Source organism: Panthera uncia, unplaced genomic scaffold (genome assembly GCF_023721935.1).
Source record: "Panthera uncia isolate 11264 unplaced genomic scaffold, Puncia_PCG_1.0 HiC_scaffold_1390, whole genome shotgun sequence".
Taxonomy (NCBI): domain Eukaryota; kingdom Metazoa; phylum Chordata; class Mammalia; order Carnivora; family Felidae; genus Panthera; species Panthera uncia.
In genome coordinates this window covers 17118-31897 of record NW_026058020.1, presented here as the reverse complement: position 1 = coordinate 31897, position 14780 = coordinate 17118, and the positions used below count along the sequence as shown (strand labels likewise).

The 14780-nt window shown below is 35.0% G+C and overlaps 1 protein-coding gene across 2 annotated transcripts in view; it reads left to right on the top strand.

Annotated features, from left to right (window-relative positions):
* LOC125916997 (terminal uridylyltransferase 4-like) overlaps positions 1-14780 on the top strand; it is a 66432-nt gene that overhangs the window by 40735 nt on the left and 10917 nt on the right. For both annotated transcript variants that reach the window (XM_049623261.1, XM_049623260.1), the window contains one exon: positions 1060-1176. In XM_049623261.1, coding sequence (XP_049479218.1) covers positions 1060-1176 — 117 coding nt within the window. The remainder of the gene's footprint in view (positions 1-1059; positions 1177-14780) is intronic.

The window sequence follows — 14780 nt, the reverse complement described above, 5'->3', positions numbered from 1 at the left end:
TTGCTTGTTGCCTTGGACAGATTATTTAATTCTTGAGATTTAGTTGCTTTGCCAGTAAAATGCGGAGTCATTAAATGATGGCTGTATTTATTTTTAGTCTGGTAGGATTGTTGGTAAATTTGGGGTGAGAGAATCTTTTTGTCAGGAATTGCAGCCTATTGAAGATCGATCTGAGATAAAAATTTAAGCATTGTTGCAATTTCAGTATAAGGCACTAGAAAGAATATTTTAAATTCAATGTGTATTTATTGTGTGTTTATAATTTTTCATTGTGTAATCAATATGGATAGAGCTGGTTTTGGATTCAGATATACATGAATTTAGATTCAGCATCTCCTACTTAATGTTGTATCCTTGTGAAAGTTACAAGCTATATGAGCTTTTGTTTTCACATGTATAGAATGAAGATAATACCAATCTAATTGGATTATTAGGGGTATTAAAGTGACAAATTATATGTGAAAACACCTAGTATGGTGCCTAGCACATAACAGGCCCTTTGAAATTACTAAGTTTTTAAAACTTATTTCAAGAGTAGATTTATAAAGTATGACTAAAGTACTATGATAATTTTGTGTGTCAGAATTGTTCCCTTCAGAATAGTTGACTCAAGAGAGTATCCATTTATTCCCATGAGATTGAGATTCATTGGAGTGATTTTGGAACTCAGCTTTTGAAACTGTCTTCCATATTTGCAGTTCATTCTTTTGAAATCCCCTATTTGAGGGTGGATTTTATTTTTTATAATAAAAAGACAAAGTTTGAAACTGGTTTTTGGGACAACATTGGAATAAGACTAAATAACAAGACTGACTTTTTTATCCTACATTGGATTCTAAAGACTATATTACATTATCATGTTGTTTGAAATTAGTGTATAATCGCCTATGGTGACTGTTTTGAAAAGGACAACTATCTTTTTGGTATATAAGTACTGATTTGTTTATTAAAAATTTATTCCTTTAATGCCTATTTTTGTTACTTACATTTATGTCATCCAAATACATAGTCAAAAATTTACTTCTCTGTTTTCTGAAAATATATTTTTTAACTTTTCAGCGCTCACCAGAATATACCAATTGCCGATATCTATGCAAACTTTGCTTAATTCACATTGAAAACATCCAGGGAGCTCATAAACATATAAAGGAGAAACGACATAAGAAAAATATTTTGGTGAGTTCTTTTTACAAAATATTTTATTTATATTTTGAATGGTAAAACTATATCAGAGATTTATTTATGAAACCAAAAATGAGGCATTTGTCCAGTCTTATATTAGTAACTAAAATGATAGCATTAAAAACTGTGATTGACTTTATCTTAGGTGGTCAGGAGGTTCTTTTCAGAGACCAGTCTTTTCATCCTAAAGTATGTTGATTACTAAGTTTAAAACTGTCAGAGAGGGGCGCCTGGCTGTCTTATTTGGTAGAGCATGTGACTCTTGATCTCCAGGTTGTAAATTTGAGCCCCATGTTGGGTGTATAGATAACTTAAAAATAAAACCTGCATGAATGAATACATACATACTTACATACATACATAACTGTCAAGTACAGTCAGTCCACCTGATATTTATTGAGATTTTATGTGCTTGGTCTAGGCAGCAGTGAACAAGATAGTCGTGATTCCTACCCTCAGAGTTTCTAAAGTATTGGTGAAGGCGTACACTGAAAAAGAATTTAAGTATAACGAGTTTTATTAAAGGGAGAAATGTGCTAAGGAAGTGTACAAGAATGTTTTACTTAGTCTGCAACAGAGACAGTTTATCTGAGAAAGTGTCATTTGAGTTGAACTTTGAAGTAGTTTAAAAGAAATGTGAATGGCACAGAGGAGTAAGCTGAGGGCATTTTACACAAAAAAGTATGAATAAAGTTCTCTAAGTTAGGAAATGATGTGGCATATTAGGAACTGAAAATGTCTAGTGTGACTGGGGCAAAGAGAGATAGGATGAAAATGATGTGAGGTGAAGGTAGAGAAGTCCAGACCATGCAGGGCTTTATGATGATTAGACTTTGGGAATTCATAATTTTTTAGTTAGTTATTTTTGTTTGAACATTTCATAGACATAGATATGAATAGTGTTTTTAAAAATGATTAGTATTGGGGCGCCTGGGTGGCGCAGTCGGTTAAGCGTCCGACTTCAGCCAGGTCACGATCTCGCGGTCCGTGAGTTCGAGCCCCGCGTCAGGCTCTGGGCTGATGGCTCGGAGCCTGGAGCCTGTTTCCGATTCTGTGTCTCCCTCTCTCTCTGCCCCTCCCCAGTTCATGCTCTGTCTCTCTCTGTCCCAAAAATAAATAAAAAACGTTGAAAAAAAAATTAAAAAAAAAAAATGATTAGTATTTTAGCTATTTAATTTTTTCTTTTCAAAGTTGTAATATTAATACTATGTAATCTACTTATGTCTCAGTCTCTGCTGGTGTATTTTCTCTGAGAAATACTCTTACCTGATCTTCCCAAAAAGTCTGGATTAGGTATTTCTGTGCTTGCATAGCAGCTTGATCAGAATGTATTGTGCATGTCTGCTTTCTCTCCTTTTCTTCTACACTTTCAATATCCAGTATTCTAGCAGGTAGGTTTAGTGTCTTATTTTTGTTTCTATATTGCTTAGGACAGTGTCTGACACATAGTAGGTGTTCAGTACATCTTTCTTGAAAAAATGAATGCATTGAAGAAAATCAGAAATTCGGAAAAGAAATTCAGATTTTATTAGCCTATTTTGGTTTAATTAGAGCTTCATAAGACTTAATGGAACAGAGACAAAGTGGTAGTTTAGGAGATAATAACTGAGAAATTTCAAGAAATGTTGAATGATGCTACTCATTAATTCCAGGAACCTCAGGGAGTTCCAAACAAGAAACTTAAAAAGAAAGCCAATACACATTATATACTTTATAAGGAAATGTTAGAACATTACAAAAAAGCAAACAAACCTTAAAAACAGTTCGTACTGGACTTCTGCTTTTGTTGAAATTGGAATAAAAAGGACTAGATTTACCTCACTCTTGAAATAACCAAAGGGGAAAAAAGGATAAAAATAGCTAACAGTGGTTTTCAAGCAATGAAGGACAGGCAGTGAATGGAAAACAAATGAGGTGAACCCAATGATTACTCCAGTTTGATTTCCATACTGCATTATAGGGAGGGGAACCCAATGAACTCCCAGAGGTGAGATGAACTTTAGTCCAGGGAATCCAGGGTGGCCAGAGTTTGTAGGATAGAATAACAAAAAAGAGAAAGCTTTCTTGTTGAAGAAACAAAAAAGAGAAAGGGGTGCCCAGGTGGCTTAGTCAGTTAAGCATTCCACTTGGGTTTGGCTTTGGTCATGATCTCATAGTTTGTTAGTTCGAGCCCTGCTGACAGCACAGAGCCTGCTTAGGATTCTTTCCCCGTCTCTTTGCCCCTCCCCTGCTTGTGCTCTCTCTCTCTTTCTCTCAAAATAAATAAATAAACTTGAAAAAAAAGAAAAAAAAAAAGAAAGAAATCCATAGGTGTAAAGACAGTCCCCTCAGAGTATTCAACACAGTACTGATTGGTACATGCATGTGAGAAAGCTGCCTAGAGCCAGGGAAAGAATCATCTGATGGAATTCAGACAGTGCTTGATGCTCACATAGGGCTTTGAATAGTAAGTACCTTGCCACTATCCAGACTGGAAAACCTTCATGGGCATTGGGTGGAGTATGCAGAAAGATTCTGTTTTAGGAGTGGGGAGTATATAACCCTAAACTAAATGCAGTCTGATCCTGACTAAAGTATTTAAAAGACAAGACCCAAAAGTACAGTTTCCAGTGTTTCAGACCAAAGGTTGAGAATGTTTATAGAAACACAGTATATCCATCACCACAAAAAAAGTTCACATTGGCATTCAAAGATTATCAGGCATACAGTGAAGCAGGAGAACACAAACCATGATGAGGGGAAAAACTGATTAAATTGACTCGAGAATTAGCAGAGGAAGACATCAAGGCAGTTAACTATATTCCTGATATTCCAAAAATTAAATAGAGACTTGGAAGATATAAAAAAGATTACAATTGAATTTATAGTAATGAAAACTACAGGGTCTAAGATGAAAACTACACTGGGTAGGACTAATGGCAGATCAGACGTCGCAAAAGAAAAAGTGAACTTGAACATACGATAATGGAGACCATCCAAAATGAAATAGAAAGAGGAAAAAACTTGAAAAAAAGAAATAAAAGGTCACCCTTGAGCTCTGGGATAATTGATAATTTGTGTGCCAGTACACATATTCCAGAACACTGAAGAAGAGTATGGCTTCCTAATTGAGTCCATGAGGCCTATGTTATTCTGATACCAAAACCAGAAAAAGACATTACAATAAAAGAAAACTTAAGCCCTATATCCCTCATGAATATAAATGCAAAAATTCTAAACATTATTTTAGCAAGTTGAATCTAAGAATAATTTTAAGGAAGAAATATATTATGACCAAGTGGGGCTTTATTCCAAGAGTGCAGTTTTGGTTTAGAAAACCAATGAATGTAATTTATCATATTAACAAACCAAAAAAACTATTTGATCATTTCAGTAGATGCTGAAAAAGCATTTAAAAAAGTTCTTATAAAAAGTCTCAGCAAGGGGCTCCTGGGTGACTCAGTCGGTTAAGCGTCCAACTCTTGATCTCGACTCAGGTCTCAAGTTGATGAGTTCAAGCCCTGCATCAGGCTCTGCAAAGCTAGGAATAGAAGAGAACTTCCTCAATGTGATAAAGAACATCTATGAAAAACATACAGCTAATATCATACTTAATGGTGAAAGACTGAACACTCACTGTCTCCCTAAGATTAGGAGAAAAGATAGATATGAAAATGGTATAGCTTGGGGCGCCTGCGTGGCTCAGTCAGTTAAGTGTCTGACTTCAGCTCAGGTCATGATCTCACAGTCTATGAGCTCAAGCCCCGTGTCGGGCTCTGTGCTGACAGCTCAGAGCCTGGAGCCTGCTTCAGATTCTGTGTCTCCCTCTCTCTCTGCCCCTCCCCTGACCATGCTCTGTCTCACTCTGTCTCAAAAATAAATAAAAACATTAAAAAAAAATGGTATAGCTCTTGTGAAAATAGTATTGTGTTTCCTCAAGAAATTAAAGGTAGAATTACTGGGGTACCTGGGTGTCTCAGTCAAGCATCTGACTTCGGCTCAGGGTCATGATCTCATGGTTCATGAGTTTGAGCCCTGCGTTGGGCTCTGTGCTGGCAGATCAGTCTGGAGCCTGCTTCAGATTCTGTGTCTCCCTCTCTTTCTCTGTCCCTCCCCTGCTTGTGCTCTCTCCCTCTCAAAAATAAATAAATAAACATTTAAAAAAAAAAAAAAGAATTACCATATGATCCAACAGTTACACTTCTGAGTGTATGCTTGGAAGAACTGAAAGCAGGGTCTTGAAGAAATATTTGTACACCTGTGTTCATAGTGCATCATTCATAATGACTAAAACATAGAAGCCACCCAAGTGTCCATCTGTAGATGAATGGGTCAGCAAAATGTTATCTAAACATACAATAGGTGATGAAAAGGAAGGAAATTCTGATATACTATAACATGGATGAATCTTGAGGACATTATGCTAAATAAAGTAAGCCAGTAACAAAAAGACAAATACTATATGAATTCATTTACCTGAGATATTTAGAATAGACAAAATCATAGAGAAAGTAGAATGGTGGTTGCCAGAACCTTGCAGAGATGAGGGAATGGGGAGTTATCATGAATGGATATAGAGTATCAGTTTTGTAAGATGGAAAGTCTGTGGATGGATGATAGTGATGGTTGTACAGTATGAATTTACTTAATGTCACTGAAATGTACCCTAAACAGTTAAGATAGTGAAATTTATGTGGTGTATATTTTATGACATTAAAAAAATTGGAGAAGAAAGAAGATAATGTTCACTCTTAACACTTTTATTCAATATTGTATTAGAGGTTCTAAAAGAAATAGCAAAACTGTATTTATAGACAATATAATTGTTTATATAGAATATTTAGTGAAATCTAGAAGTTAAAAAAAAAACCCTATTTAAAATAGCATCAAAATATGCAAAGCTTGTGTACAGAAAACTATAAAACATTCCTGAGAGAAATCAAAGAGCTAAATAAATGGAGAAATCGTCTTGTTTGGGTGTTAGAAGAATTAATATTATTGTCAGTTCTTTCTAAACTGATGAATAGATTCAACATAATCCCAGCCAAAATCCTGATTTGAAAAACTGATTCTAAAATTCATATGAGAACACAAAGGCTCTATCTAGAAGATCCAAAACAACCTTGAAAGAGAACAAAGGTGGAGGACTAATACACTTTATTTCCAGACTTAACAAAGCCACAATAATCAAGACAGTGTGGTACTGGATCAAGTGGACTAATAGATCAGTGGAACAGAATGGTGAGTCTAGAAATAGGCCCACACATGTGTGAACAACTGATTTTTGACGTTCAAAAGCAATTCAGTGGAGAAATGATAAGTCTTCTAAATGTATGGCTCTAGAATAATTAGATCCGTAATTTGTACTGTATAAAAAAATTACTCAAAATGAATAACAGACCTAAATGTAAAACCTAAAAGCATAAAATTTCCAGAAGAAACTATAGGAAAAAATGTTTATAACCTTGGGTTAGTCACAATTTTAAAAAATATGACACTAAAGGACACAAAAAATTAATGAGACTTCCTCAAAATTGCAAACTTCAGTTCCTTGGAAGATACTATTCAAAAAATGATGATTATTAGCTACAAACTGGGAGAAAATACTTGTAAATCATGTATCTGGCAATAATTTATATGTAGAAGGTAGAAACAACTTTGAAAGCTCACTAATAAGCATAATGAGCACTGAGAAATGTATAAAATTGTTGAATCATTATATTGTGTATCTGAAACTAATACAACATTGTATGTTAATTATACTTCAATAAAAAAATTAAAAACCTCAGTAATAAACAGTCCAATAAAAGTATGGGCAGAAGATTGGAGTTGACACTTCATTACAAAAGATATACAGATATCAAACACATGAAAAGATGTTCAACGTTCTGTATCTTTACATTAGGGAAATCAATACAAGAATAGCTAAAAATAAAAAAAAAATAACTGTACCAAGGTTTGTCAAGGATGTGGACACCGAACTGTAAGTCACAAACAGTACTGATGGAAATGTAAAGTAGTACTTGCACTTTTTAAAAACTTTTAGTTATTTTCAGTAATTTTTTAATTGAGATATAATTGAGATTTAATTGAGATACATAGTTTTAGGTAGACAGCATAATGATTCACTATACGTTTTGCAAAATGATCACAATAAGTCTGGTTGTACAGCACCACACATAATAAATTTTTTGTCTTGAGGTGAGAACTTTTAAGATTGACTCTCTTAGCAACTTTCAAATATACAATGCATTATTACTAATTGTGGTCACCATGCTGTACATTACATTCCTAAGATTTATTTATTTTATAACTGAAAGTTTGTACCATCTAATCACTTTCACCCATCTTGCTCATCCCGACCAGTCAGTTCTCTGTATTTATGAGTTCAGTTTGTGTTTTTTAGATTCCACGTATAAGTGAGATCATGTAGCATTTCTTTCTCTGTCTTATTTCACTTAACATAATGACCTCAGCATCCATCCCTGTTATAAATGTCTTTCTTTTTTTGGCTGAGTAATTTCTGTTGTATATATACACACATACACAATGGGAAGTATATATCTATATCTGTCTATCACATTTTTCATTCATCCATTCATGGGTACTTAGGTTGTTTCCATGTATTGGCTATTAGAAGTAATGCTGCAGTGAACATGAGGAGGTACAATATCTTTTTGAGTTAGTGTTTTTGTTTCCTTTGGGTAAGTACCCAGAAGTGGAATTGTTGGATCATGTGGTAGTACATCCACTTTTGAAAACACTTCAGCAGTTTGAAAGAAGTTAAACATACACCTAATACACTATCAGCTATTCTATTACTATGTATTTACCCAGTAGAAGTGAAAGCATATGTCTGTACGAATACTTGTATACTAATGTTCATGGCAGCTTTATATGCAATTATTAGCCAAAAAATGCAGAGAAGCCAAATGTACATGAGTAGGTAGGTGAAAGGATATACAAATTGTGGTATATATTCATACCATGTTACTGTTGGGCATAAAAAGGAATGATCTGTTGATATATACAACACAGATGAATCTTAACATAATTAACATGAGTGAAAGAAGCCAGATAAAAATGAGTATGTATTGTGTGATTCCATTTATGTAAAACTCTAGAAAATGCAAACTAAACTGTAGTTGTCAAAAGCAGGTCATTGGTTGCCCAAGTATGTGTGTAAAGGGGTGGGAGAGTGGTCACAAAGGGATATGAAGGAATTTTTATGTGTGATTGATACATTTATTACGTTGACTACAGTGATGGTTTTATGGTGGTATATGTATGTCAGATATCAGCCAAATTGTAAACTTTATATTTGTGCTGTTTATGTCAATTATATTTCAGTAAAGTACTTTTTATAAAAGCAGTCAAAAAGAAAAGGTGGGGTCACCCATAAAGGTGTATCTAACAATATCTTAGCACAATATCTTAACAATATCTAACAATACTAAGCACAGAATATATTGATGGATAAAAGAAGTGAGTTAACCTCTAAAAGACCCTCAGTAAAGGAAGTTCTAAAGGCTGTATTTTAGACTAAAAATGATCTTTGAGGAAATAAGAGAGTTGGAAGAAGGATTGGAGAGTTAAAGATACATCGGTTGAATAAAATGACAGTAACAACAACAACAACAACAACAACAACAACAATAGCATTCAGTTTGTCATGGAGAAAAATGCAGGCTAGTACTAAAATACTAACAATAATAGGCTGTAAATTTCGAGAGGGTTATCCAAATTAAAACTTTCAAAAGATTTTCTGGTTTGGAGGAGAATAAAAGATACTGGTTTGTTTTAGATATTGTTAGGTTAAGTATCCATGTTGAAATACCTAGGGTATACATTTTATAAGTAGCAAAAAAGTATAACCTCTGAACTATTAGAGGTAGAAAGATTGAATAAGATAATGAAAAACCCTCCATCCCAAAGAATGGGCAGACTTGGGGTAGGGCACAAGGCTTGATGGTGTCAGGAAAAACAGATTAAAAAGCTCAATCATACTAATTTTATGCATATCCAAAAATAATTGAACTATATTTTCCAGTAAAAAGACTAATATAGATTTTTTTTTTAATTTATAAAGAATTTATTGTGTACCTTCAGCTTCTGCTTTAGGTACTGCTGCTACGGAAATGTAAAAAGAAGTACAGCTCCATAACCTGTGAACATAAGGAGTTTGCGGGCATATAAGCAAATGGTTGATTGAGAAAGAATGTGGTTAAGTATCATAGTAGATGGTTTTTAGAATATGGTATGACAGCAGATTGGGACTTATGTAACAGTTTGTGTAGTGAGTCAGAAAAGGTGAATAGAGAATATGATCCTGGTTCTTAATAATGTTAGCCAAATGTAGAAATGAGAATGTATCTTTATGGAAGAGAAACCATCACGTGGAGGGTTGGTTTGAGGCAAGAAATGGCAGAGTGTGTTCAGGCAACAACTAGTAGTTTAGCATAACTGAAGCACACAAAGGAGAGGATGAAATATATGGATAATTGGACAGCTAGGCAAAAGCCTGATCATGAATGAATATGTATACTTACACTGTTTGAATTTTATTTTGAGGTTTATGGAGCTTAATGACATGTATTTTGCAAACTCACTCTTTCATACTCAAGTGTGAAAGAATCTTTTGAACCACTTGACACCTGTCAGAATGGCTAACATTAACAATTCAGGCAACAACAGATGTTGGCGAGGATGCGGAGAAAGAGGATCTCTTTTGCATTGTTGGTGGGAATGCAAGCTGGTGCAGCCACCTTGGAAAACAGTATGGAGGTTCCTCAAAAAACTCAAAATAGAACTACCCTACGACCCAGCAATTGCACTACTAGGTATTTATCCAAGGGATACAGGTGTGCTGTTTTGAAGGGACACATGCACCCCCATGTTTATAGCAGCACTGTCAACAATAGCCAAAGTATGGAAAGAGCCCAAATGTCCCTCGATGGATGAATGGATAAAGAAGATGTGGTATATATATACAATGGAGTATTACTCCGCAATCATAAAGAATGAAATCTTGCCATTTGCAACTACATGGATAGAACTGGAGGGTATTAGGCTAAGTGAAATTAGAGAAATACAAACATCATATGACTTCACTCATATGAGGACTTTAAGGGACAAAACGGATGAACATAAGGGAAGGGAAACAAAAATAATATAAAAACAGGGAGGGGGACAAAACAGAAGAGACTCATAAATATGGAGAACAAACTGAGGGTTACTGGAGGGGTTGTGGGAGGGGGAATGGGCTAAATGGGTAAGGGGCACTAAGGAATCTACTCCTGAAATCATTGTTGCACTATATACTAATTTGGAAGTAAATGAAAAAAAAAAAAAAAAAAAAAAAGAATCTTTTGAAAGGTCTAGGTTTGGGGAGACCAGTTAGTCTCTCATGATAATCCAGTTAGGCAATGATGAACATTTGATAAGAAGGAGTAGATAGTCAGAATGGAGTTGAGGTTAGAACTTCAAGAGACTTATGTCTCTTGTAAAATTGTGGAGGTGGAGGCCTAGGATGTCTAGAGTGATCATAAGGTATTTGATTTGAGGTGTTATTATAGGCTGTGGTGCCATTTACTCAGGAAATACAAAAAAAAAGTTTTTGAATATACTGAATTTGAAACACTTGCAGGGTATTTCAATTAGAGATGTCCACCAATAAGTTGAATCTAATGATCTGGAATTTATAATAGGAGCTACAAATTCAGATTTGGTAATCTTTAGCATATTGAAATCATGGGTGTGGGTGAGATAACCCAAAGGAATCAGGAGAGAAGATCAAAGAATACAAATGTTTAAGGGACTAGTAGAAGAAGAGCAACCAATAGACTGGAGAATGATCAGGAAAATAGGAAGAATAGAGACAGAAAGTAAAGACCTGGAGGCCCAATAGCACATATAGTATTTTATGGCTGGTAACTATTTAACTATGGATATTGCCTAAAATTTTAGCAGAAGTAGGAGGAATGGTTGGAGGAGGGCTTAAAAAGGCAAGCTGAAACTAAATTGCTGTGAATTCCTTATTAAAAGGATGGGGCATTATCTTATTGGTGCCCTTGAAGGTGTTTTGTTTTTTTGTGTGTGCCATTGAAGGTTTTAAAAAATGATTTTTATTGCAGTAAAATATATATGACATAAAATTTATTATTTTTTCCATTTTTAAGTGTACAGTTCAGTGACATTAAGTACATTCACATGAATGTACAACCATCTGCACTATGCATCTGTAGAACTTTTTATCATCCCATATTAAAACTCTGTACCCATTATACAGTAACTCTTCATTCCCCTCTTCCCTTTGCCCCTGGTTTTGTCTCTGTGTACTTGGCTAGCTATTGTAGGTACCTCATATAAGTGGAATCCTACAATGTTTGTCCTTTTCTGCAAATTTCACTTAGTATTTTATCTTAAAGGTTCAACCATAATGTAGTATGTATTAGATTTCCTTCCTGTTAATGTTGAATAGTAGTCCATAGTACCATGTTTTGTGTATCCATTCATCCATCCATTTATTCATATTTGGGTCATTTCTACTTTTTGGGTATTGTGAATGATACTGGTATGAACATTGGTAGAGGAAATACTTGTTCGAATCCCTACTTTCATTTCATTTGTGTATATACCCAGAAGTGGAATTGCTGGATCAAATGGTAAATACACGTTAAATTTTTTGAGGAACTGCCATACTATTTTCTACAGTGGCTACACCATTTTAGATTCCTACTAGCAATGCCCAAGGGTTCAATTTCTCTATATTCACAAAACTTTTGTTTTTTTCTGTTTTGTAATAGTTATCTTACTGTATGTGAATTGATATTTCATAGTCCTTTTTATTTCCATTTTCCTAATGATTACTGAGGTTGAACACCTTTTTGTGTACTTACTGCCCATTTGTATATCTTCTTTGGAGAAATGTCTATTCAAGTCCTTTGACCACTTTTGAATTGGGTAGTTTTCTTGTTAAGTTTTAGGAGGTCTTTATATGTTCTGGATATTAATCCCTTATCATATATGTGATTTGCAAATATTTTCTCCTATTCTGTGGGTTGTCTTTTACTCTGTTAATTGTGTTGTTTGATGCACTGAAGTTTGATTTTCATAAATTCCAATTTGTCTAATTTTTCTTTTTTTGTCTGTGTGTTTTTTTATGTTTCATATCCAATAAATCATTGCCATATCTAGTGTCATGAAACTTTTCTGTTTTCTTCTAAGAGTTTTATAATTTTTCTCTTACATTTAGGTCTTTGATCCATTTTGAGCTAATTTTTGTATATTGGTATAAGATAAGGGTCTATACTGCATAGGGATGTCCAGTTTTCCTAGCATGATTTGTTGAAAAGTCAGTCCATTTGCCATTGGACAGTCTTGACACCCTTATTAAAAATCATTTGGCTATATATATGAGTATCTATTTCTGGGCTGTTTTATTCTGTTGACCTATACATCTGTCTTTATACCAGTACCATACTGTCTTGGTTACTGTGACTCTTAGGGTAAGTTTCAAAGTCAGGAAATGTGGATTCTGTAACTTCGTTCTTTTTAAAGATTGTTTTGGCTGTTTAGGGTCCCTTGAGATGCTATGTGAATTTTAGGATTAATTTTCCTATTTTTGCAAAAAAAATCAATCCCATTTTAACGGGATTGTATTGAATCTGTAGATTACTTTGAGTAGTATTGATATCATCTTAACAATATTAAGCCTGCCAGTCCATGAACATGGGATGTCTTTCTGTTTATTCATGTCTTTTATTTCTTTAAGTGTTTTATTGTTTTCAGTGTACAAAGTCATTCATCTCTTTGGTTAAGTTAATTTCTAAGTATTTTATTCTTTTTGAGGCTATTTTATTATTATTATTTGTTTTAAATTTATTTTGAGAGAGAGAGTGGGGTGGGGGGAGTAGAGAGAGAGAATCCCCAGTAGGCTCCACAGTCAGTGTGGAGCCCAGCATGGGGCTCAGTCTCATGATCGTGAGATCAAGACCTGAGCCTAAGTCAAGAGTTTGATGCTTAACCAGCTGAGACACCCAGGTGTTCCTTAGTGTATAGAAATGCAACTGATTTTTGCATGTTGATTTGTATTCTACTTTACTGAATTTGTTCATTAGTTCTAACAGTTTTTTTTAATGGCATCTTTAGGGTTTTTTACATATTAGCTTGTTATCTATTAATAGAGATAATTTTATTTCTTCCATTCCAAGTTAGTTGCCTATTATTTCTTTTTCTTGCCTGATTCCTCTGGCTAGCACTTCTAATAATATGTTGAATAGAAGTGGTAAAAATGGGCATTCTTTTTTTTTTTTTTTTTAATGTTTATTTTTGAGAGGGAGTGCGAGCAGGGGAGGAGCAGAGAGAGAGAGGGACTGAGTATCTGAAGTGGGCTCTGCACTGTCAGCAGTGAGCCCAGTGTGGGGTTCTAACTCATGAACCATGAGATCATGACCTGAGCTGAAGTCAGATGCTGAATCAACTGAGCAACCTAGACACCCCGAAAATTGGCATTCTTGACTTGTTCCTGATCTTAGAGAAAAAGCTTTTAGTCTTTAACCACTGAGTTTAATGTTAGCTGTGAGTTTTTATATAGGTCTTTATTATGTTGAGGTCATTTCCTTTTATTCCTAGTTTGGTGAGTGCTTTTGTTTTTGTTTTTGTTTTTTTTAACCACAAAAGGGTGAATTTTGTTAAATGCTTTTTCTGTATCAAGGTATTCAAGTCATTTTTTTTTCTTTCATTTATTAAGATGGTGATTTACGTTGATTGACTATTGTATGTTGAACTCTTCTTACATTACAGGAATAAATTGCACTTGGTCATGCTATATAATCTATTTAATATTTTGCTGCATTTGGTTTGCTAGTATTCTGTTGAGGATTTACTGAAAGTTTTGAAGTAGGAGACTAACTGGTAGATGTAAGGGGAATGGGATGAATGGCCAGAGAGTGGAAATAGATGACTTGTTAGCAAGCTCTTACTTCTTGGGCATGTTTTCTCTCTCTCTCTCTCTCTCTCTCTCTCTCTATATATATATATATATACACACACACACACACCATATATACATATATTTTAATGTTTACTGATATTTGAGAGAGACAGAGCATGAACAGGGGAGGAGCAGAGAGATAGGGAGACACAGAATCAGAAACAGGCTCCAGGCTCTGAGCTGGCAGCACAGAGCCCGACGCGGGGCTCGAACCCACAAACTGCGAGATCATGACCTGAGCCAAAGTCGGATGCTTAACTGACTGAGCCACCCTGGTGCCCCGGGCATGTTTTCTTAGACTAAACTAATTCTTTCCAGAACTTACCAGATATCACCAGAAACACCACCATTTGTTTACCCAGTTGCTTTGGACAAGCACTTTTTTTTTTAATTTTTTTTTTTTTCAACGTTTTTTATTTTATTTTTGAGACAGAGAGAGACAGAGCATGAACGGGGGAGGGGCAGAGAGAGAGGGAGACACAGAATCGGAAACAGGCTCCAGGCTCCGAGCCATCAGCCCAGAGCCTGACGCGGGGCTCGAACTCACGGACCGTGAGATCGTGACCTGGCTGAAGTCGGACGCTTAACCGACTGCGCCACCCAGGCGCCCCGGGACAAGCACTTT